This window comes from Dermochelys coriacea, chromosome 15 (assembly GCF_009764565.3).
Source record: "Dermochelys coriacea isolate rDerCor1 chromosome 15, rDerCor1.pri.v4, whole genome shotgun sequence".
NCBI lineage: Eukaryota > Metazoa > Chordata > Testudines > Dermochelyidae > Dermochelys > Dermochelys coriacea.
The window spans coordinates 3,425,716-3,451,285 of NC_050082.1; the positions used below are offsets into that span (position 1 = coordinate 3,425,716).

Consider the following 25,570-nt stretch of genomic DNA (forward strand, 5'->3'; position numbering starts at 1 on the left):
TTACAGACTTAGACACAGAAATCTTCTCACTAGCCACAGTAAATCAACAAAAACAGCTACTTCTGGGATGAAGCACAACAATTGTTTAACCACCCTCAGCAACATTACACGACAGATTAGAAGAGGAAACAAAGAATCCTGTAAAAAGAAAAGGAGCACTTGTGGCACCTCAGAGACTAACAAATTTATTTGAGCATAAGTTTTCGTGAGCTACAGCTCACTTCACTTGAGCTATAGCTCACGAAAGCTTATGCTCAAATAAATTTGTTAGTCTCTGAGGTGCCACAAGTACTCCTTTTCTTTTTGTGAATACAGACTAACATGGCTGCTACTCTGAAACCTGAAAGAATCCTGTATCCAACTGAAACAGTAGGGGGAATTTAGGAAGGCAAAATGGAATTTGGGTAAGACACTGGGACTAATATGCCAACTCATACAAATAGTGCTGTAGGTTAAGGAATGTGGTTTTACAGTACTTCTCATGAAAAATCTACCAGTAGGTTGAGGCATTTTTAATACTGAGTGCCACCTTACTTATCACCTGATTTCCTTGAAGGTCTCAAATCCAAGTATTGACTGGCCTAGCCTTGCTTAGCTTAGCTTTCTTTCAGAGCTGGAATGAATGTTGCACAAGGTGCGACTTCAGAGGAATACCGCTTGTGAGAAGAGAAAAAAAATTCTAGCTACGAAGAGGGCAAATTTAGGACCAAACCATAAGCCCAACAGGTGAGTGGCAGCCACAAAAACATCTGGAAATTTACTACTATCCAGGCTTTCTTCACGTTCTTCCACTCTCTTCTTTAGAGCAATGGCATTGAACAAAGGACCTTTACAATCAAGCTCACCAGGACCCTATACTGACACTCTGCCAGAGCGTCGCCTGCCCACTGCACATACATCCATGGGGTACTTCAACCCATGCAGAAGCAATGCTCACATGGCTCCCTCAACTGAGTAGAAACAAGCCGCTGTCAAACCCTGTGAAACGTAAGCACATCTGTTGAGGAAAACAGACATTAAGGATGCCTGGGAAGACTGAACACGGAATCAGCACAATAGCATCTCCAGCAGGAATGGCCACCTGTCCACACTGAAACACTGGTTAGTACTTGGTATTGCCAACTCCACTTAGCTCAGGGAGAGGTGGCTCCAAACCCTTAGCAAACAGAGAAATGCAGAAGTCTCACCCTGGAGTCTCGTGTGAGATCCCCACCCAGGCGAAGTTCTAGTGCACGGGCTTTACTCTCTGCCTCTCGAGCCTTCTCCTCCGCTGGAAAACATACAAAGAAGTAATATTAATCTTGAATACTTAAGAATGTGCCACAAGCATGCATGGCACTTCCCAGAAATATAGATCCCAGAGAGCTTACAGACTACATCTCACTAATACAGGAAAGGGAGAGATGACAAGCTGACATAAGAAGGTACAAAATAAAATCTTGGACATGAGAGGTCAGACTACCAAATGTGAGCCTAAGGCTGGGCAAATGAGGAGAAGCTAGTGCTAGAACCAAGGAGAGTGGAGGAAAGCCAGCCACCAGTGAGTCAGAAGGAGGGATCTCTAATCAGACACAAGGGTATTGGGGGCACTAGGAGTGAGGGCAAGAAGTAGAAAGAATAAGAGGCACAACAGCGCAAGTAGGAGACAAAGGAAACATCAAGGTGTGAAGGATGGCAGAGAGCAGGTGAGCAGGAAAAGAGAAGGACTGAAGCAGAACTGTGCAATGTTGTGAAAGCGAAAACAGTTTAAAACTTGATGTGGAAACAGGCAAGAAGTTAGCGAAGAGACGTGTGTGTGTGTGTGTGTGTGTGTACACACATGGTGGAGTGGGAAAACATTACTGTAACAAGAAAAGGAGTACTTGTGGCACCTTAGAGACTAACAAATTTATTAGAGCATAAGCTTTCGTGAGCTACAGCTCACTTCATCGGATGCATTTGGTGGAAAAAACAGAGGAGAGATTTATATACACACACAGAGACCATGAAACAATGGGTTTATCATACACACTGTAAGGAGAGTGATCACTTAAGATAAGCCATCACCAGCAGCGGGGGGGGGGGGGGGGGGGGGGGGGGGAAGGAGGAAAACCTTTCATGGTGACAAGCAAGGTAGGCTAATTGCAGCAGTTAACAAGAATATCAGAGGAACAGTGGGGGGTGGGGTGGGGGGGAGAAATACCATGGGGAAATAGTTTTACTTTGTGTAATGACTCATCCATTCCCAGTCTCTATTCAAGCCTAAGTTAATTGTATCCAGTTTGCAAATTAATTCCAATTCAGCAGTCTCTCGTTGGAGTCTGTTTTTGAAGCTTTTTTGTTGAAGGATAGCCACTCTTAGGTCTGTGATCGAGTGACCAGAGAGATTGAAGTGTTCTCCAACTGGTTTTTGAATGTTATAATTCTTGACGTCTGATTTGTGTCCATTCATTCTTTTACGTAGAGACTGTCCAGTTTGGCCAATGTACATGGCAGAGGGGCATTGCTGGCACATGATGGCATATATCACATTGGTAGATGCGCAGGTGAACGAGCCTCTGATAGTGTGGCTGATGTGATTAGGCCCTATGATGGTATCCCCTGAATAGATATGTGAACAGAGTTGGCAACGGGCTTTGTTGCAAGGATAGGTTCCTGGGTTAGTGGTTCTGTTGTGTGGTGGGTGGTTGCTGGTGAGTATTTGCTTCAGATTGGGGGGCTGTCTGTAAGCAAGGACTGGCCTGTCTCCCAAGATCTGTGAGAGTGATGGGTCGTCCTTCAGGATAGGTTGTAGATCCTTGATGATGCGTTGGAGAGGTTTTAGTGGGGGCTGAAGGTGATGGCTAGTGGCATTCTGTTATTTTCTTTGTTGGGCCTGTCCTGTAGTAGACCTAAGAGTGGCTATCCTTCAACAAAAAAGCTTCAAAAACAGACTCCAACGAGAGACTGCTGAATTGGAATTAATTTGCAAACTGGATACAATTAACTTAGGCTTGAATAGAGACTGGGAATGGATGAGTCATTACACAAAGTAAAACTATTTCCCCATGGTATTTCTCCCCCCCACCCCACCCCCCACTGTTCCTCTGATATTCTTGTTAACTGCTGCAATTAGCCTACCTTGCTTGTCACCATGAAAGGTTTTCCTCCTTCCCCCCCCCCCGCTGCTGGTGATGGCTCATCTTAAGTGATCACTCTCCTTACAGTGTGTATGATAAACCCATTGTTTCATGTTCTCTGTGTGTGTGTATATAAATCTCTCCTCTGTTTTTTCCACCAATGCATCCGATGAAGTAAGCTGTAGCTCACGAAAGCTTATGCTCTAATAAATTTGTTAGTCTCTAAGGTGCCACCGGTACTCCTTTTCTTTTTGCGAATACAGACTAACACGGCTGCTACTCTGAAACCTGTCATTACTGTAACAGTAATTTCTTATTTCAGAGTAGCAGCCGTGTTAGTCTGTATTCGCAAAAAGAAAAGGAGTACTTGTGGCACCTTAGTGACTAAGTGACTTAGTGACTAAGGTGCCACAAGTACTCCTTTTCTTTTAGTAATTTCTTAGAGAGACTGAAGAGGAATCTTAGAGGAATTAAGTGAATTTTGCCTGGAAAGCTCAAATTTGTGTTACGTACAAAGCACAAGGAACCCAACAGCATGAAGTTTAACCTAAAATAGCAATCAGAGCGTTTTTGTCCTTAATTATCCATGAAGCAGCTGGCACTCACATCTACTAAAAGCCCATTTGGTAGCCTTAGAGACTGAATTGTGAGGAGTGAAAGACACAGGACGGTTCCTGATCTAGCTCGTGGCATCAAAATTCAAACCATCTACTTGACACTCCAACCAAAGCCACAGCTGTCTCTATGCATACCTCAGTTAGAAAAATAAGTACAATAAGAGGATATCTTCAAGATGTGTGGTCCACATACATATTCCACTAATGGGTGCACATGCACTTTGTGTGCTGCAGTTTCTAGTTTTTTTGGCCAGCAGTGTCTGTAAAATGCAAATGTGCCAAGAATCCTCATGCTCCAGATCAAAGGCATACAAGGGCAGAGCAAGCCAACTGCCACTTAAATTTCCTCAACTGCAGAATCCAAGATGTAAGGACTCTGAGATAGAGTGAAAGGAGGGCAGGCAGTGGAAAATGCATATGGACAAAACATTTTGAAGAACTCAAATTACTACAAGGTAAGTAACTAGTCATTCTCAGGTGCTTGTCCATATAGACATGCCACTAATGGTGACTCCCAAAAGGTGACCCTGTGCAATGGAGCTTGGAGTCTTCAATAAAACAAGGACTGCAGCACCACTTCACTAAAGGCAACATTGGACCTGGAGGGCTTCAGCCCATACAGAACATTTTGGGAATGTGTGAACCAACATCCAGGTTGCCCATGCAGATGTCAGAGGTAATTCCTTGGTGATGCTTCTTGAGCGCTAGTTGAGTGAGGCTTAGTGTAGTAAGCTAGTCTACTTTGGCCACCTTGTAGCAGGCATTGACACAGAGATCCAGTTTGACAATCTTTGCATTGATATAATTGAGACATTCATTCTCTGCCATGCAGATGAACAGTCTGGGTGAGGATCTGAATAGTTTTGTCCTCTGGAAGTAGAAGGCCAAGGCCTTTCTTATTTCCAAGGTGTCAAGTGTCACCTCCATCCTTTATGTGTGAGGATTAGGAAAGAACACCAGTAGTGGATTTGCTGGTTTAAGTAGAATTCCATGGCCACCTTAGGTAGAAATCTTGGATATGTTCTCAGAGATACCTTGTCCAGATAAAGGAGAGGGAGAATGTGTGAGGTTGGGGTTGAGCCATCAGTGCCTAGATCTCACACCAACCCTTCTCACCAAAATAATGGCAATCAGAAATGTCGTCTTCATAGACAAGTGTAATAGAGAGCAGGTTGCCACTGGTTTGAAGGATGTGCCCATGAGAGCTGAAAGTTCTGGATTAATATCCCATGGGGAAACAGGTTCCCTAACTGGTGAAAATACCTTAATCAGAAACTTTAAAAACTTAATTAATTAGTCAGACAGGAAGAGATACTGTCAGAGTGATTGGTTGAAACCGCTAAGAAGTGTACCCTGACTGAGTTCAAGGACAGGCTGTTCTGTTCAGCTCCAGCAGATAATCCAGGATTTGAGTGTGATAAGACTCTGCCCCTCCTAAGGTGCCCTCTAGCAGCAGGTTGAGGCAGAACAGGCACGTCTGCCTCAGTTGCCCTTCTTCAGAGTCCCCAGTGACTCCGCTCAAGCTTTCTTGACTCAGTAATACCTTCCTTAGGGGATAGTTTATTACAAAAACAGTTCAAATCACCCGTAACAAAAATCCCAAACAATCAATTTCTCTCACACAGAGCATACAATCCTTAAAACCCCACTCTTTTAGGAAGAAGCTCCTACTGGGAGTGCTTCCTTGCCATTCTCCAGCATCTTCCACTATACACCAGCTCTTTTATTGCTCTTCTCCTTTACCAGGATAGCCACCCCAGCCCTTCCAGGTGGAGCGTCACACCATTCTTCCCAGCAGAAACTACCCCCTCTCTCACCCTCCCTGCGAGGAGAGCTTCAGTATTCTCTGGTCCTTTGGCTCCAGCCCCTCCACTGCTCTCCTGCCTTCAGCCCTCTCTTGCCCTTGGCTCTCACTCTCCAGTTTAAAAGCCAGCAGCAGGCAACTCCCTCAGCTACTCTCCTGACTTCAGCCCTCATTCTCTGGCTTCAGGATCAGTCATCAAACCACTCTTTGCTACTCTCCTGCTTTCAGATAACCTCTGCTTCTTTCAGGAACCTTCTGCAATCTCCTGGTCTCAGGCAGCAATCACCTGCCAAAACTCTCACTCCCATACAGCTCTCACCTGGGCTTTTCCTGATTGACTCCACTGGCGCGCTAAGGTCTCTTCCCCCTCTAGAGCCCAGTTACCTCTTTTACACCCCAACTGGAGTGAGCAGATGAATCAGAGGTGCACTGGACTTGTTCCCTCTCAAACGAACAGTCACCCTGTAACACAGGCACAGAAGAGTGATAAGAAATGATGTTTTCTCACTGATGCCAGTGAAAATCTATCATCCATTTCACCAGATAAGTTTGTCTCAGTCTTTTCTGCTATTCTTGAGAACATTTCTGACTGGAGAAGAGCAGGCTTAGCCAACAGCCACTGAGTCCCCAAGTTGCGAGATGGAAGGATCTCAGTTCTGGATGCAGGCTCTCTCCCATAGTTTGCAACACCAGAACCAGAAGCAGAGGTAAAGTCTTGGGCTGAACAGCTGATAGCCTCAGGAGGCCTAGGAACCAGCATCATCTTGGCCATGTCGGGGCTGTCAAGTGCAACCTGGCTGAATCCTATCTGACCTTTGGAGCAACCTGGGAATCATAGGGCCCAGAGGATAGGCATGTATCAAGGCTCCCAACCACTGGATTAGGAATGTATCGGTTTTACTTTCCCCTGGAGCAGAACATCAAATGCTTTTTGCCATCTTGTGTTGCGAATAGGTCTCCTAGGAGGTCAATGTGAGAAGACGTTCTGAACAATGGAATTCTTCAGCTCCCATTGTGATTGGGAGAGAAGTGTATGCTCAGGTTGTCTGCCAAGGTGTTCTGCAGATCTGGTCAGTTGTACACTTGCAGGAAAACTCACGCCTGGTACACCAGTTCCTAAGTCTGACGGCTTCTTGGCAGAGCAGGGAAGACCTCACATTGACTTGTTCAATGCAGAACATGCTAGTCATGTTGTCTGTCATTATTTGGACCGTCTGCCCTTTGATATGATGGAGAAAGGACTCAAAAGCCTTATGCATGGCTTAGAGTTCCAGGAGGCTGATGTGTATCCTTGCTTCTCTTGTAGTGCAGCCTTGTACCCAAAAGTCTTTCATGTGTGTTTCCCATACCACAAGTGATGCTTCTGTCAGCATAATATGGGATGGAAAAGCAGCTAGAAAGGGTTAGGCATTTGCTAGATCCTTTCACCTTCTCCGAGATGACAGTACTAGAGGGACTACACAAAGAGACATGTTGAGATGTCTGGTGGGCATACAGACCAGCCTGAACCAACCCTGCATGCAGTGAAAGTGAAGTCTGGTATGCAGCGTCACAAAGATACAGGAGGCCATGTGACATAGATGGGCAAGCCATATCCTTACAGTGGTAAGTATGATTCCAAATCAACAGATTCCAAGGTTGACAGATTCTCAAATGTGTTTGGGGAAGGCAGGCCATGGATTTGGTGGAGTCAAGGATCACCCCGACGAATATGATTCTCTGGATTGGATTCAAGTTTGATTTCTGTATGTTGACTTTCAGGCCTAGTGTGTGGAACAGACTGAACGTGAGGCAGATGATTCCGAGGTCTGATAAGATTGTTCTCAAATCAGCCAATTGCCTGGGTAGGGTTATACCACGATACCTCTTTTTCTTAAGTATGCCTCTACTGTTGCTAGTGCTTTGGTGAATACTCTGGAGAGACAGAGTCCAAAGGATAGCACACAGTGCTTGTGGCCAACCGTGAATATCATGTACTTCCCATGCTGTGGAATAATAGGTGATAGTATGCATCTTGTAGATAGACAGATAGAAATCGGGCTCCCAACTCCAGCGTGGGAATTATCTATGCTATGGTGACCATCCTGAACTTCAAACTTGAGCGTAAACACATCAAGGTCTCTTAAAACCAGAATATATTTCACACCTCCCTTTTTTTTTTTTTTTTTGGAAGAAGGACATATCTTCGGTAGACCTCCCTTCCTTTGATAACAAAGATGTACCATCTTGAACCCTCCAATGCAGGGCTGACCTTCGGAGGCACATAAGGTTGTTTCATGTGCTTGCTTTTTGGGGTCAGTGTGTAGCCCCTGAGGGACAATCTGGTAGCCTGCAAATCCTTCAAGCTATTAAGGCTTTTATTAGTCTTTGAACTGAAGAGCTCTGATAGAAGACCCTCTACTATTGTCTGTGCCTTGCAAGGGAAGCCCAAGCCCTGCAACTACGATGATCATCTCATGATTACAGCTATAGCCATGGATCTTGTAGCAGTGCCTACTGCATCTAGGGCTGCCTGAAGACTGGTTCTCATCACCATCTGACACTAGAGGCACGAATTCCTTTTTCATTTATGGCAGGACCTTGTCTGCAAAGCACATTCGTTTCTCAGGGACCCTGAGCTCACACCTTGTCAGAAGGGCCTGGTAGGATGAAACCCTAAACTGCAACCTCACCAAGTAGTAAGCTTTTCTCTCAAGTAAATCTAATTTCTTTGATCATAGTCTTTGGTGTTGCTCTAATTTGGCACGGTTTCTCATTGTCCATTCTCATCAGCAGGGAAGAGGGCACCGAGTAGATATAAAAGTATTTGACTCCTTTAGAGATCGGACTTGACACTATATACCTTTCATGGAGGAGGGAGTCACAAATGCTGGTGCTTTCCACACCAGTTTTGCAAGCACCTACAGTGAAATATGCACATGGACAAGCATTCAAAAGAGAACTGTTAATTACCCTACAGTATCTATGGTAATCAATGTAGATCCCACTGTAGGTGTGCATGTGCCTCATGCATGTGAGACTGGAGGGTTTTTTGAACAGCAGCGACTGTAGGAGCTGCACATGCTCCTACACAAAGGCATGAAGGACAGGGTGGCCATGACCCGCCCTCAGTTCCCTTGCAGTTCAAAGCCCGTGTTTCTGAGAACTCCAGAAAGTGTGGATGGAGGGCACGTCATGGAATCCACACTAACATCATCTCGAAGAGCTGCAATTACTGTAGGGTAAGAAACCATTCCTTCTTCAAATGTGTATCAGTGTGGATCCCACCGCAAGCGACTGCTAAAGAGCATCCTCCCTGGATGGCGAGAGTAAGGAATTTCAGCTCTATCAGTCAAACAGTTATTCCAATATTGCTCTTCTGACCTTGGCATCTGACCTGGTTGCCACGTCAAGATAAAAAACAAGAAAAGTCAGTGAAATGCTCAATGTTGCAGCGTTGCAGTTCTCAGAGACTGGCATGTTCCCAAAGCAGGCAAAAAACACTGCCTGTGCTCTGGTGGAGTGTCCCCTGGTGTTCGGACAGAGGCTTGCCAGCTGTCCGAACACGATGGCACACAAAAATACGCCACAGATGGGTTGTCCTTTCGATAGGCTAGATATGGCCACAAAGAGGCAGGAAGATAATAGGACCAAACTTTTCAGGCTATGGTAAAAGAGCAAACTCTGGCCATACTCTCTCTCCCAGCATCAAGTGTGGTTTCAGGAAGACTTGCAAAGTAATTTGTTCAGGCTGAATTTTGAGACCATCTTAGGATGAAACTAGAACATGGTCTCAACACCATCATGTTCCTATGGAAGGATGTGTAAGACAGTTCAGCCTTGAGGGCTTGGAGCTCACTGACTCAATCAGAAAGACTTTCTTGATGGTCACTGGTGTACTGAGAGATATGACAGTGCTGGAGGCTCTGTGAATTTTAGGATGACAACAACACTGAGTTCCCACATAGGAGTTGGCTCTCTAATTGAAGGGAGATATGAAGGAGGCCCTTAAGGTATTTTGTTACTGTTGGATGTGAAAATAGTACAGCTCCACTGGAGTGTGACACACCATTATTACTGCAAGGTGAACCAATTTCATGTGCAGTTTGTAGTCAAGCATTTTCAATATCAGAACCTCTACTGGGTCCAGATTGTGTTGGGCTGCCTATGTGGATATTTCCTCCCCATCCACTCATTTTGAAGAGTAGGTGTCTCTAGCAAAAGGTTTTATGCTTAGTCTGAGAATTTCCTGAACCTGCAGAGAGCAGTCTGTCACTAGTGCTCAACCAGTCAACATTCAAGGCATCAGGTGCAATGACTGCAGACCTGACCTTGCTTCCGAGATATTATGTCTAGGCAGAATGGGAGGTGTACATGAAGCCGCCTGGACATCTGCAACAGTCTGTCAAGCCAGCCAAAACTGTCTCAGCCAGTAAGAGGTTATGGGGTAACAGTTCATAGCCTTATCCAGTCTGATCTGAGATACTACCCTGGGGATCAAGGGATGCATTAGAGAAGGAAATGAGTCCTTGAGCCCACCCAAGGAAAAAAGGGTATCTGGCAAAGACCCAGGGCTCACACCTGCTCTGGAGCAGAAGTATAAGCATTTGGTGTTGTCCTCTGTGGCAAACAGGTCTATTATTGGAGTCCCCACTGATGGAATACTGGCTCTAGGCCCGACTTCTGCAGCAGCCACTTATGGTTGGTTACTGCAAGTCTGCTAGGTCACTGCTTATCCCTGGAATACGTACAGCCAATGTGGTTACTTTGTGTTGATGATAGCACATCCAAAGCCTGATGGCTTCCTAACAGAGTGGGGATGACCACTGGATAGGAACTAGATGAGGTTGGCTTGTTCACTACCAGGACTCTGGAGCTCTTCTCCTCTGGGTCTGAAAAGACTTTCATGGATTGCTACAAGAGAAGGCACTTCAACCTTGCATCTCACAAGTCCTTGCAGAGAATGATAAGCACACTGAACTTATTTGTATATAAAAGACTCTCCTACACAGAAGAGATATCTACTGTGTCCATCTTTCAGAGGAATGAGTCCATCACAGACAGGATACGGCTTGGAGCCTGCAGATTTCGAGACCACCATGTTAAGAAGCACTGTATGAGAGGGTCTAACCATCAATACTCAGTCCAGATGAATCAACATAGATCAAAGTGGTCATATGTCAAAGAATCAGAAGAGTTCCGTAGAAGATTTTTGAGACAATTTAGCCAAAACTAGGAATCATTGGGTTGGACACTCACCAGATTAAGACCTGCTGCCACAGGTGGTAAGAGGGAACTGAGGATGGATCTTGGCCACCCCACCTTTTATGCCCTTGCATGGGAGCATGAGGTGGTACTGGGCACATACATAGCCCTGATGGACACTGCTAATCAAAAAACCCTCCAGTCTCACGAACATGGGAAATGCCAGTAGGATCCACCCTGACACATACCTGAAGAACTCAGTTTATTCATTTTTTGTTGGTTTTCAAAGGAATCTTTGCATACATATAGACAAGGGAGGTAAATGCTTCTCAACATAGCGTTATGAATTTGTTCAACTGACCAAACCTAAGGTCATCCAGAACTGTCAGATTCAAATGCAGATTCCTCCACTGGACATTTCACCTTCTTCACAGAGAGGAGCAAAAAATCTTTATTCTTATTGCTAGATTTAGTTTTGCTCTCCGTGCAGGAGGAAGAAGAGGGTATAGAATTACACGGTGGGGAGACCAAGGTGAGTGTCCCACTCTGTAAAGTGAAAAGGGGATCCCGCTGCAGACACTTTCAGAGTAATTTCTAGAACCAGAATAGCTGAAACAAACAAAAAAAAAAATCTCCTTGCGAGTGACTGCTCCTTTAAGGAGGGGGACATGAGGGAACAATAGAACCAAAAGGTTCCATGGCACTGAAAGAAGAGCAGCAGAATGGAGGAAACAAGGAGGAAGCTGCTACTTGGGTCCAAAAGGAGTAGTGGAGGAGAGGGAAGACGTGCACAGATGTTTGGTAATACAGAAGAGAGAGAGAAATCAAGAGATGGTGCCAAAGAAAATGAAGGGGAAGGATGAAAAGAAAACTAAAGTTCCAATGGAAACATGAATGATTCATCACCATCTCCATTTTCCCACTCACGCTTAGACTTAGCGACTGATTGGGAATGGGGCAAGGGGCCTCTGACAATCTCTGCCAGATACGGGGGCAGATTTACCCTTGTAGATGGAGACAAACTTCCCAGGAGGAAACAAAGTAATCAGCTCCAGGGAAAGGAGAAACAAGTAAGAAAAACTAAAGTAATGATTTCTATGTGGGGAGTTGGGGATAATGGTCCCTTTGGATAATACATGCACAGGTTAGACAATTAGTGTCAGAAAGAGGAGAATGTTTATGTGCTTAAGGAAAGTGTTATTTTCTGGATTTCTGAGCTCTATATAGAATGCTCACAGAAGGAATCATTTGGAAAGCTAGTTCTGTGCAACGGAGGGAAAAGGATAGGCTTATCCATATGACTATCATAAACATACAGGAAGGGCACCCGAGCAATCATGGTGTTCACTACAACAGTTGCCATTACAGGGCAAGTCAGGGGGGCAAGACTGGCTTCACCATTCCTACATTAATGCAGGACCCATACACACGCCCAGGACCCACCTATTCGAGCCATGTGCTCTGCTTTCTTCACTTCCTGCTCCGCACGGGTCTTGAAGCGGTTTGAAGTGTATTTATACATCCTGTGATGAATAGAATTTATTCATTAGTGATCCCATCAGCCAGCTCAGGCACAACTATACAAAGGCTACATGTAGCAGAAATGGCAAAACAACAGTCCACAGATTATGCAATGTGCCAGAGACCACCATCAGCCTTAATAACCATCTTGTCCCGAGACAAAGGTCTCCGCATTCCCTTTTGGTGTGGAGACTGGAGACCCTTCATCCAGCCATTTCTCCACCCAACCCAGAGCCCCCTGACCAAATTATGTTGACTTCTCAAGCAGTCCTCCCCCCAAAAGTCTGCATTGCATATGCTATATCATATCATATTTAAAGTAGAACTGGGCAAACATTGTGAAGATCGAGGTTTGGGAACCTCAAACAAACTTCTGACCTGGAAAAAACAGAATTTGTGAGCGTCATTTCTTGTCATTTAAATCCATCCCATTTGGCAACATGGTCCACTGGCCAGGCCACAGGACTGGGAATCAAGAAAAAGGGTTCTAGTCTTAGCTCTCCCACTGACTCACTTTGTGACCTGCAAAAATCTGTAAGGAATCCATTTTCAAAATTAGTCACGGATTTTTGGCTTTTACTTAAGTTGATACCCCTTGGGTCTGGTTTTTAAGAGATGCACAGAACCCACAACAACTCCAAAGCCATTGGGAACTAGGGTTTCTCAGATGGCACCAATATCACTAGCTACTACTTTGAAAGTCTGGGTCTTAGCCTCTGTGCATCCTCCTCCCAACCTGTAGAACGGGGATAATGATACTGGCCTCCCTTGCACAGCACTTCTTATGCAAAATGAGAAATCGAAGCGAGTATTTTATTATCGCACTGTCCCCAACACTATGATTCCATTTATAGAACAAAGCATGTTTTACTAGCTAGAGGGCAGCCTGTGCTCTATATTAGTGATAGAAGAACCCCTTCCCCCCACACACATGGATCGGTGTGTGCGCCCTACATATGGCTCTTTTCATTAACACTCCTCCTGCCTGATACTCTCTAAACTGAACACGAATTTAACTATTACAGAAACCTAGAGCTGGATGAGACCTTGAGAGCCCATCTAGTCCAACCCTCTGAGCTGAGGCAGGATTAAGTACATCTACACCCATCCCTGACAGGTACTTATCTACCTTATTTTTAGAAGCCTCCAACAACAGGGATTCCAGAACCTCAGTTGGAAGCCTATTCCAGTGCTTAACTATCCTTATAATTATCCTTATAGTTACAAAAGTTTCCCATAGTATCTAACCTAAGTCTCCCTTGCTGCAGATTAAGTCGACTATTTCTTGTCCATTCTTCAGTGGACAGAGGATTGATCATTGCCCTCTTTATAACAGCTCTTAACGTAGCTGTAGATTTATCAGGTCCTCCCTCAGTCTTCTTTTTGCAAGACTAAACATGCCCAGTTATTTTTAACCTTTCCTCATAAGTCAAGTTTTTTAAGCCTTTTATCATTTTTGTTGGAGAGTCCAGAGGACAGCAATTTGTCCATGTCTTGCCTAAGTGTGGCATCCAGAACTGGACACAATACTCTAGCTGAGAAGTCACCAGAGTTGAGTAGAGTAGAGTAGAGTAGAACAATTGCCTCCTGTCTTACATATGATACTGCTGACAATACACTGTAGAATGACAAGCCTTTTTCGCAATTGCATCACATTCATATTCATCTACAGGGCTCATATTCAATTTGTCATCCACTATAGCCCCCAAATCCTTGTTCCCCATGTTGTATTGGTGCATCTGATTTTTTCTTCCTTATTGTAGTTCTAATCACGTCCTTCCAACCGCAAGCAATCCCTCCCAGCTTGGTGTCATCTGTAAATTTTATAAACACACTCTCCACTCCATTATCTAAACCATTAACGAAAATATTGAATAGTACTGAACTCAGAACAGACTCCTGTGAAACCCCACTAGATATATCCCCCCATTTTGACAGTGAACTGTTGATAACTACGGAGTACAATCTTTCAACACTTTTATACCCACCGTATAGTAATTTCATCTAGACATTATTTCCCTACTTATCAGAACGTCACTTAGAAGTGTATGAAAAGCCTTTGTGACAGGGTCAGGCCAGATGGCTATAGAAGAGTAATAGAAGGCAGATATATTAGCCCCAGGCTAAGTAAGTCCCCAGAACAATCAGGAACCTTCTGGAGACAATTAAGACAGGCAGATTAGAACACCTGTAGCCAATCAAGAAGCTGCTAGAATCAATTTAAGGCAGGCTAATCAGGTCACCTGGGTTTTAAAAAGGAGTTCACTTCAGTTTGTGGTGTGCATGTGAGGAGCTGGGAGCAAGAGGCACTAGGAGCTGAGAGTGAGAACGCGGACTGTTGGAGGACTGAAGTGTACAAGCATCATCAGACACCAGGAGGAAGGTCCTATGGTGAGGATAAAGAAGGTGTTGAGAGGAGGCCATGGGGAAGTAGCCCAGGGAATTGTAGCTGTCGCACAGCCGTTCCAGGAGGCACTCTAGACAGCTGCATTCCACAGGGCCCTAGGCTGAAACCTGGAGTAGAGGGCGGGGCCATGTTCCACCAAATCCTCCCAACTCCTAGTCAGACCCAAGAGGAGTCGACCTGGACTGTGAATTCAGAAAAACAGCCATGAAGCTCCAAGGCAAGCAAATCTGTCAATAAGCGCAAGACCCACCACGGTAGAGCAGGAATTTTGTCACACCTTACTAAAATCAAGATATATCACGTCAACAGCGTTCTCCCCAGCCACTAGGCCAGTAACTGTAAGAAGGAATTTAAACTGGTTTGGCATGATTTGTTCTTTGACAAATCCGAACCAGCTATTTCTTTATAACCCTATTTTCATCTAGGTGCTTACAAAATTGTCTTATAAATTGATCCAGTATCTTTCCAGGTATCAAAGTTAGGGTGTCTGGTCTATAATTCCCCAGGTCCTTTTTATTCCCCTTTTTAAAGGTAGGGTCTACAATCTACCCTACATGTATCCAGCCATCTGAGACCTCACCCATCCTCCATGATTTCTCAAAGATAACTGCTGACAGTTTTGAGATTGCTTGAGCTGGTTCCTTAAGTGTCCCACATGTGTATTCCAATTTGGTTGGTTGGTTGGTTGGTTGGTTGGTTGGTGTGTGTGTGTGTGTGTGTGCGCGCGCGCGCCCAGCATGCTGGAATTTTTTTTCTAGCCATCCCCACAGAAGGATGGCACTCTTGCCTCGTGGCTGTGGCTCTTCACCTGGCTATATCAGACAGTGCCACCCCAACCTCCCTCAGTTCCTTTGCACCGAAAGTCTGATGCAGAGGGGTTGGAGGGTGGGTTGTGGAATACATGCCTGCATCACATCTCAAAGAACCACAGTTACAGTAAGTAACCATTTCTTCTTTGAGTAGATGCAGACATGTATTCCACTTAGATGACTCTCAAGCAGTACCCCAATCTGGAGGCAGGGCTTGGAGTCTTCTGGAATAGGGATCATAGAACTGCACTTCTGAGGCCTTCGTCCGCTCTGGACAATGCAGTAATAACATAATGGTCCGTAAACATATATGCAGCCAGCCTCCAAATGTCCAGTATGGAAATGTCATTGAGGAATGCTATGAACATCGCTTGCACCCTCATGGAGTGAGCCCATATCCTCTGAGGAGGCATAGCCAAAGCTATTTCATACGCAATCTTGATAAGAGATATTATCTATCTAGAGATGGTCTGAGCAGAGACTGCTTGCCCCTTCATGCAGTCCGTATAGGGGACAAACAGGCAAGGTAAAGCATGAAATGATTTAAGTCCTGTCTAGATCAAACGTCAGACATAGCCAGACATCCAAGTTATGGAGACACTGTTCCTAAGGGTAAGAGGACCCGTGTTTTTCCCTAAGTCGCAAATTCATCTGAATCAGGAGGTGTAACTGAGATGCCACCTTAGACAAAAACTTTGGGTGCAGCTGAAGTGTCACTTTGTCCTTGGAGAACTGAGTGCACGATGGCTTGGCCATGAGCGCTTGCAACTCACACACCCTTCTTGCAGATGTGATAGCTATCAGGGACAGAGTTTTCTGAGACAGGAGAGGCAGCGGACAGGACTTAAAAGGCTCAAATGACAGGCCCATGAGAGGAGCCACAACCATATTTAGGTCCCAAAGGGGTACCGGTTTTCAGACTGGAGAATGAAAGCGGAGAAACCCTTTCCGAAATCCCATCAACCATGGCATTGGAAAAAATTGACTTCTCTTGAACAGGGGGATGAAATGTTGATATTGCTGCCAAACACACTTAGTGAACTGACCACAAGACTCAATTTCTGAACATGTAACAGACTGTTGTCATGAAGTTGACAAGACGGCCAGCAGCCAACGTAAGTAATGCAGTGTCTACACTGAGTTGCCCTAACTGCACCAACATAAGCCCTATGCCTCTGGTGGAGGTGGAGTTATGATATCGGTGTAGTAAGACACTTACATCAGAGGGAACAAGGCTGGAGTGTAGACGTTGACATAATTAGTATAGTGTAGACCAGCCCTTTGTTTTCTTTTCTCGCAAACAGGCTGATGGTGTGGACACCCCCATGTTGCAAAGATGACCTGGAGGACACGCTCCTTCAGAAGTCACTTTTGGTTCAGGGAGAAGACCCTGCTGAGATGGCCGGTGAGATGATTTTGCACCCCGGCCAGTGGGCTGCTACCAGAGTGATGTCTTCAACACAAAATTGCTACAGTTTGATCACCTCCAGGCAGAATAACCTGGAATGTGCTCCCCCTTGTTTATTCACATAGTAGCTCATACTGGTAACATGCGAACCATTGAGTGTCTTATGCCGTCCCTGAAGGCACAACATACATTGTGGATGGCCCAAACTTCCAATATGTTGATATGGAGTGAGGCTTCCTGTTCCAACAAGAGGCTCTGCAACCTCAACAAGTCCAGATGCGCCCCCCCCCAACCCAGAAGGGAAGTGTCAGTTGGAGATGGTCAAGCAAAGGGGACTCCTTGGCACATGTTGTGTGGGGACTCTCACTAAGGCAAAGAATCTAGGACTGGTGGACGCAGGCGAAACAAACTGCGCAGAGAATGCAAGGCAGGGTGGTAGACTGTCCTGAACCACATCTGAAGAGGGAGAAGGCACAGCCTGGAAAACTGGACCATTTGCAGACATGCGACCCAATAGGCTCAGACACATGGGGACTGTCCTGGAGGGCTGAGATTGCAGACTGAGGAAGAGCTGTTGCATTGCCTGAAAGCAGACAGTTGGCAGGAACGCCCTCGACCTCATGGAATCTAACAGGGCTCCAACGAACTCTATTTTTGAGTGGGAGCTGAACAGGAGAACTATATACTGAAAGTGGCATTCTCCTACCACAAAACAAAAACTTTCTGTGGCTCAGGAGAATTGCCACATGAGAATAGGCCCAGAGCAGCAAACCAGTCATTCTGAAACTGCGCAGAGAAGACAGCTAATAGAGTGATCATGCGGAACTCACACACAGTAGATGGATTTGCTGAGGCTGCGAAGGTCAAGAATGGTTCTCCCCCCCGGCCTGGGATTTCAGTATCAGGAAGTACCAGAAGTAAAAGCTGTGGCCAGAGTGTTCTGGCGGAACTCCCTCCACCGCTTCCAACATCAGAGAGCTGACCTGCTCGATGAGAGTGTTTTGTGAGAGGGGTCCCTGAAGAGGGATGGGGAGGGGTGTGGGAAGGGTCTGTGGAGAGGAACTGGATTATATAGCCCAATATGACAATGTCTAGGACCCAGCTATCAGAAGTAATCAAGTCCCAAGCATTGTAAAAAAGTGGGCCAGCCTGTCCACAAAGGGATGGAGGAACAGAGAGGGTGGGGTAATGGCTGGAACAGTGCTCTGGACTAAAAAGTCAAAATGGGTACTTAGACAGATCCAAGGGGAGAGAGTATTGAGTGCCCGAAGCCTGAGCCTGACTGCATCCTCTTTTGCATATCCCTTTTTCTAGGGCATTCCCGCTGTTTCGGGGGAAAAGATTGCACAAAGGAATGCTGTAGGCAATACTATTGCTGCACCCCATAGTGGTGTCTTTGTGCAGACAGCACATACACTCCCAAAGATCTCACAGAAACCCAGGTTTCAGAGTAGCAGCCGTGTTAGTCTGTATTTGCAAAAAGAAAAGGAGTACTTGTGGCACCTCAGAGACTAACAAATTTATTAGAGCATAAGCTTTCGTGAGCTACAGCTCACTTCATCCAAACAACAAATAAATTTGTTAGTCTCTAAGGTGCCACAAGTACTCCTTTTCTTTTCACAGGAACCCAGGAATCCTTAAAGCAGTGTAAAGTGTCATCTGTCATGTCTGGGAATAAGACTCAACTGTCAAAGGGCAAGTCCTCAATGGTTTGCTGGATATCCAAAGCAATCCCAGGGTTTTGCAACCAGGAAGCCATCCTCAGTTTCCGCTGAGGCCATCACCCTGGCCAAGGAGTCCGCAACATTGAGGATGGACTGCAGGGACGTTTTGGCTACCAAGCAGTCTTCCACAATGAATGCCCAAAACTCCTCACGTGAGGCCTTGAGTAATTGGTCATTGACTTTAGACATGGCTGACAAATTGAGGAAATCACACTTGGACAGCAAAGCTTGTTGATTTGTGATCCTCATCTGCAGGGATGATGAGGTATAGATCTTCCTGCCCAGAAGAACCAATCGCTTGGCATCTCGGTCCTTGGGCATAGATTGAAACCTACTCTGCTGGAACCTTACCACCACGAAATTCAAGGCCCCATGGGAATAGAACCTCCCAAATCCTTGCATGCGAACAAAATAGCACTTTTTCATGCACTTAGTCAGGCCGGTGGTGTATTCCACAGGGTTTTCACCAGCTCAAGGAGCACATCACTGACTGGGAGGGCCACTCTCCCAGGGATGGCGGGCTGTAAAATGTCCACCGGTTTGGTGTGTTTTCTTGGAGAAACTCCTCCGGGATGCCCAGAAATGCAGCTACATAACGTAAAAGGTCCTGATACACCTTGAAGTCTTCCAAAATAGAAGGGAGGATGAATAAGAAAGTATGGCATCATCTGAGTATGGCCAGCTCTGGGAGTCATATTGGTCTATTGGCAGTCCCCAGAGTTCATCAGGTAATGCAGAGTGGGAGGATGAGACCCAGGATCTTGGTGGCATGGGAGGAGCGATGCCTAAGGGCGTCAACAGGCATTCTGATTCATCCATTGTCCAGAATGAGGTGGGAATGGGTGCCCCCGATGAAGGCAGTACTATTGACACCAACCATGCTGGTGCCAAAGGCAGCGTCAGTCCCAGCACAAACAGTGGTACTGGAGTGCCCGAGTACATCGATGTTGAGAGTGGTGTGAGCCACCATGGGAGTACCTTTGGTGTTGACTGCAGCGGGTCCAATGATGGTCCCAATGCCAAGGTCCCCTGCACTGATTCCAGTACTAGCTTCATGCCCATCACAGGAAGAGAAGCATCTAGGTACGGTGCCGAGAGGCACAAAGGTTCAGTGGCACGGTATATTAGAGGGGCTGCCAATGGCACAAGCCTTGGAAAGCCCTGGACCAGCCGAGAGGATGGAAGGGAAAGGCAGAGCATGTCCGCCACAGCCTGATACATTGACACAGTGCATAGTCAGTACCAGCATTGCCGACATCGATACCGGACCCAACAGACGCCCGGAGACCAGAACCGGAGTCAACAATATGGGATTTCTGCCCTTGCCACTTGGTTCTTGGGAAGAGTCAGAGGAACCAGCACATCCCGCATGCCAGAACTGGTCCCGTGCTGGTCTGTGCTTTCCCTGGGGAGGCAGAGGAGTCTGCCCGCGACCTGGAGTGGTCCCCACTGGTCTTATGACATCTATTCCTCGGCACCAACAATGGAGAACAGCTCCTCAACATCTTGGGAGAGTCGCCTTCCCCGGAACAAGAGGCAGCAGCACTCTCTGAACCCAAGGGTGATCTTCAGCCCAAGTAGGGCCTCAGTACCGGATCAGGCTGCATGGCCTGTTCAATCAGGTGCTGCTTGAGACGAAGGTCCCACGCCATCCAAGTCCACTTCTTGAACAACTTACAGAACGGCCAATGCTTTTTAAGGTGGGTCTCACCAAGACAAAGCAGAAACAGTGTGTGGGCGTTGTTGTTGGGGATCGTCCTTCCTCATGAGGGACCACAGTGAGGGCATCAATGGAGAACACTACAGATACAATAAACTAAGCTAAGACTAAATGCAAGGTTGTGAGACTACAACCATACAAAGCTCCGATTCCAGCTACAGGTGGTGAGAAAACAGAGGGGTCAGGGCAGTGCCACCTCATATAGCCAGGGGAGGGGCCACAGTCATGAGAATAACCCCTCCACAGTTACTACTACACAAAAGCCTACAGCTCCAGCATGCTGGGCACGCACACACCTGAGTGGAATACATGCATCTACGCGAAGAACTGCCAGCTCTACAGAACTCCTTTATCCCTTAGATTTTCTTTCCATGGACCTTACCTATTAGTTCTGAGTTTGCTAGAGTCTGCTTTTTTGAAGTCCTTATTCTGCTTCTCTCACTCCTTCCCCTTTCCTTAGAATTATGAAAAATATAATTTCATGATCACTTTCACTCAAAAGGACTTCAACATCCATATTTACAACCAATTCCTCTTAGTCAGAATCAAGTCTAAAATGGCTGCCCTCCTGGCTACTTCCTCCATCTTCCAAAGGGTTTTTTCCTCCCTGCATTTGGTGCAAGAGGCACATGGTCCTTAGAAACAGAGTACAGGATCTTGAGACTAGAGTGACTGAACTGGAGGAACTAAGGGTGACAGAAAGATACACAGACAAGATGTTCTGGAATACAGCAGAACAATCCCACCCACAGTCTAATAGCTTCTGTGCTGTTCAGGAGGATGAAAGTCTCAGGGAAGGAGGAATATCATGCAGCAGCAGAGGGAACTGATCCTATAATTGGGACCATCCTTCAAGATGATGTCATGGTATCCTCTTGCGCTGAGGATTTCTCTCCAGAGGAGGGAACACCTCTTATTAGGAAGAGAGAAGTAATAGTAATCAGAGAATCATAGGACTAGAAGTTACCTCAAGAGGTCATCCAGTCCAGTCCCCTGCACTCAAGGCAAGCATTATCTAGACACCCCTGAAAGGTGTGTGTCTAACCTGCTCTTAAAAAAAATCTCCAATGATGGAGATTCAACAACCTCCCTCAGCAATTTATTCCAGTGTTTAACTACCCCGACAGTTAGGAAGTTTTTCCTAATGTCCAACCTAAACTGCCCTTCCTGCAATTTAAACCCAATGCTGGGCTTAAGTCCTATCCTGAGGTTAAGGAGAACAACTTTTGTCCCTCCTCCTTGTACCAACCTTTTATGTACTTGAAAACTGTTATGTCCCCTCTCACTCTTTTCTCCAGATTAATCAAACCCAATTTTTTTCAATCTTCTTGCATTGGTCATGTTTTCTAGACCTTTAATCATTTTTGTTGCTCTTCTCTGGACTTTCTCCAGTTTGTCCAAATTTTTCCTGAAATTTGGCACCCACAACTGGACACAATGCCCCAGCTGAGTCCTAATCAGTGCAGAGTAGAACAGAAGAATTACTTCTTGTGTCTTGCTTACAACACTCCTGCTAAAACATTCCAGAATGATTGGGGGGGGGGGGGGGGGTTGGGGTTGTTTTTTTTTTTTTTTTTTTGCATAACAGTGTTACACTGACTCATATTTAGCTTGTGAACCATTATGATCCCCAGATCCTTTTCTGTAGTACTCCTTCCTAAGCAGTCATTTCCCATTTTGTACATGTGAAACTGATTGTTTCTCCCTAAGTGGAGTGCTTTGCATTTGTCCATTTCTCCAGTTTGTCCAAATTTTAATTCTAACCTCCAAAGCACCTGCAATTCCTCCCAGCTTGGTATCATCTGCAAATTTTATGGTGTACTCTCTATGCCATTATCTAAATCACTGATGAAGATATGGAACAGAACCGGACCCAGAACTGATCCCTGCGGGACCGCACTTGATAAGCCATTCTAGCTTGACTGTGAACCACAGATAACTACTCTCTGGGAACAGTTTCCTCACCAGTCATGCACCAACCTTATAGTAGATCCATCTAGATTGTATTTCCCTAGTATTTTTATGAGACGGTCATACGGGACAGCATCAAAAGCCTTACTAAAGGCAGATACACCACATCTACCACTTCCCCCATCTCCACAAGGCTCATTACTCTGTCAAATAAAGCTATTAGGTTGGTTGGACATGAATTGTTCTTGACAAATTCATGCTGACTGTTACTTATCACCTTACTATCTTCTAGGTGTTTGCAAATTGATTGCTTAATGGATTTGCTCCATCATTCTGGGTACAGCAGTTAAGCTAACTGGTTAATTCCCCGGATTTTCCTTATTTCTCTTTTTATAGATGGACAAATATAGTGCCATTTTCCAGTTTTCTGGAATCTCTCCCGTCTCCCATGACTTTTCAAAGATAGTCAATGGCTCAGATATCATCTCAGTCAGCTCCTTGAGTATTCTAGGATGCATTTCATCAGGCCCTGGTGACCTGAAGACATTTAACTTTAAGTAATTTTTAAACTTGCTCTTTTCCTATTTCAGCCTCTGATCCTACCTCATTTTCACTGGCATTCACTATGTTCAATGTCTAATCGCGACTAACTTTTTGGTGAAAACTGAAACAAAAAAGTAATCATTTCTGCCATTTTCAGTTATTGTTCTCCCCCCCCCCCCATTAAATAATGCGCCTCCCCTGTCCTTGGTCTTCCTCTTTCTTCTAATGTATTCGTAGAACGTTTTCTTGTTACTCTTTATGTCTCTAGCTATTTTAATTTAATTTTGTGCTTTGGCCTTTCTAATTTTATCCCTACATACTTGTGTTATTTGTCTATATTCATCTTTTGTAATTTGACCTAGTTTCCACTTTTCATAGGACTTTTTTTGAGTTTCAGATCATTGACGATCTCCTGGTTAAGCCAGGGTGCTCTGTCGCCAGACTTCCTATTTTCCGTACGCAGTGGGATAGTTTGCTCTTGTGCCCTTAATAATGTCTCTTTAAAAAACTGCCAACTGTCTTCAATCATTTTCCCCCTTAGACTTGCTTCCCATGGGATCTTACCTACCAACTTCCTGAGTTTGCTAAAGTCTGCCTCCTTGAAATCCATTATCTTTATTGTGCTGGTTTCCCTCCTATCATTCCTTAGAATCATGAACTCTATCATTTCATGATCACTTTCATCTGAGCTGCCTTCCACTTTCACATTCTCAACCTGTTCCTCCCTATTTGTCAAAATGAAATCTACAACAGTCTCTCCCATGGTAGCTTTCTCCACCTTCTGAAATACAAAATTGTCTCCAATACATTCCAAGAACTTGTTGGATAATCTGTGCCCTACCGTGTTATTTTCTCAACAGGTTCCTGGGTAGCTGGAGTTCCCAATCACCAACAAGTCCTGTGCTTAGGATGATTCTGTTACTTGTTTAACAAAAAGCCTCCTCCACCTCTTCTTCCTGGTTGGGTGGCCTGTCGTAGACTCCTACCATGACATCAATCTTGTTTTTTTACTCTTGGTCTTTACCCAGAGACTTTCAAGAAGTCTGTCTCCTATTTCCATCTCAACTCCAGTCCAAGTGTATACATTTTTAATATATAAGGGAACACCTCTTCCCTTTGTCCCCTGCCTGTCCTTCCTGAGCAAACTGTACCCTTCTATATCAATATTCCATTCATGTGTATTATTCCACCAAGTCTCTGTGATAGCTGTGTTTATTAACTATTATTTCAAGTTCCGCCTGCTTATTCCCCATACTTCTCGCATTAGTAGACAGACATCTAAGATACTGATTTGATTCCCCCTCATGTTCTCTCGTCTCTCCCTTAACCCTGCTATAATGGCCCATGCTCCCCCCAGATTCCAAACCTTCTCCCAGGTCTCCATGTTTTTGACTTGGATTGGGGAATTAGATTATTAGAAATAAAGATAGTTGGGTTTGTGATAACCGGGAGAACCGCATGGTAAACTCCCTGCCAGGTGAAAAGGTTGCAAACCTCTCAAGACATCTAGGCAGATGTATGTGCAGTGCTAGGAAGGCTCATGGTATAGGTAGGTACCAATGACATATGGAAAATATAGGAGGCCCAATTTAGGCTGCTAGACAAGAGATTAAAGTCCAGGATTGCCAGGATAACATTTTCCAAAATTCTTCCAGTTCCCTGGATAGGGCCAGACAGAGAGGAAGAACTGCAGGCTCTCAATGCATGGATGAGATGATGATGCTCAGAGGAGAGATTTAGGTGTACTGGGAACTGGGGAACATTTGGGGAAAGGAGGCACCTATACAGGAAGAATGGGCTCCACCGAAACCATAACGCTGGCATGTAGAATCAAAAAGGTCATATAAAAGAGTTTCTAAACTAAGAGCTGGGGGAAAGCCAACAAGTGTGGAGGAGCACATGGTTCAGACAGACACATCCCTTAGTGGAGGATTCATTAAAGAGTATACTCTATGTCCTAGTGAGGAAGAGAGGATAGTAGTGGATAAAATACACATAGGAACTGAAGAGAAATGGTCAAATGAAAAAGAGTGCTGTTCAGTTATATCACATGAAGGCAGATATCCGAATATTGACAAATTTTATAAATGTTTGTACACAAATGCAAGAAGTATAAATACTAAGATGGATGAATCTGAGCGCCTGGTATTAAATTAGGCTCTGGGTGCCCCTAAACCTCCGACTGCCAGAAGCCAGGACTGGACAACAGGGGATGGATCACTCGATAAATTGCCCTGTTCTGTTAGTTCCTTCTGATGCATGTAGCACCAGCCAAGGTCAGAAGACAATATGGCCATTCTTATGTTCCTAAACAAAAAGTTGTCCCCAACACACTCCAAAAACTTATTGGATATTTTGTGTTTTGACATGTTACCTTTTCAACAGATGACGGGATAAATAAAGTTCCCCATTACTACCATGTCTTGAGTTTTGGATATTTGTTATTTGTTTTAGAAATGCCTCATCCATGTCCTCCTCCTGATTTGGTGGTCTACAGTAGACCCCTACCATGACATCACCCTCCCCCCCCATAGTCTGACTCCATGGATTTGGAAGTTGATGTCCGAATGGGTTTAAAATGAGGAAAAGCCAACTTTGCCCAGACATCATATAAAGTTAAAACTGCTGCATCTAAAAACACCACCACACACTTAGTGTTTCTAGACACTCAGCCTATTTTCATTTCCACGTGATATAATTTTCATAATACCCCAAGTGGGAATTTCCCAGCCATACCAAACTGGTTACTGTTGTCTGAAACAAAGTTGTAACATGGCCAAGAACATGACCTTCACTCCTCTGTATGCCCTGAAAGGGAACTGAA

At 45.1% G+C, this 25,570-nt stretch overlaps 1 protein-coding gene across 7 annotated transcripts in view; it reads right to left on the reverse strand.

Moving 5' to 3' along the window:
- Positions 1–25,570, reverse strand: part of MORC2 (MORC family CW-type zinc finger 2) — a 107,287-nt gene that overhangs the window by 44,404 nt on the left and 37,313 nt on the right. For all 7 annotated transcript variants that reach the window (XM_043497843.1, XM_043497842.1, XM_038373227.2 and 4 more), the window contains 2 exons: positions 12,147–12,226; positions 1,188–1,270 (listed from right to left, as the gene is read on the reverse strand). In XM_043497843.1, the coding sequence (XP_043353778.1) occupies positions 1,188–1,270; positions 12,147–12,226 (163 nt within the window). The remainder of the gene's footprint in view (positions 1–1,187; positions 1,271–12,146; positions 12,227–25,570) is intronic.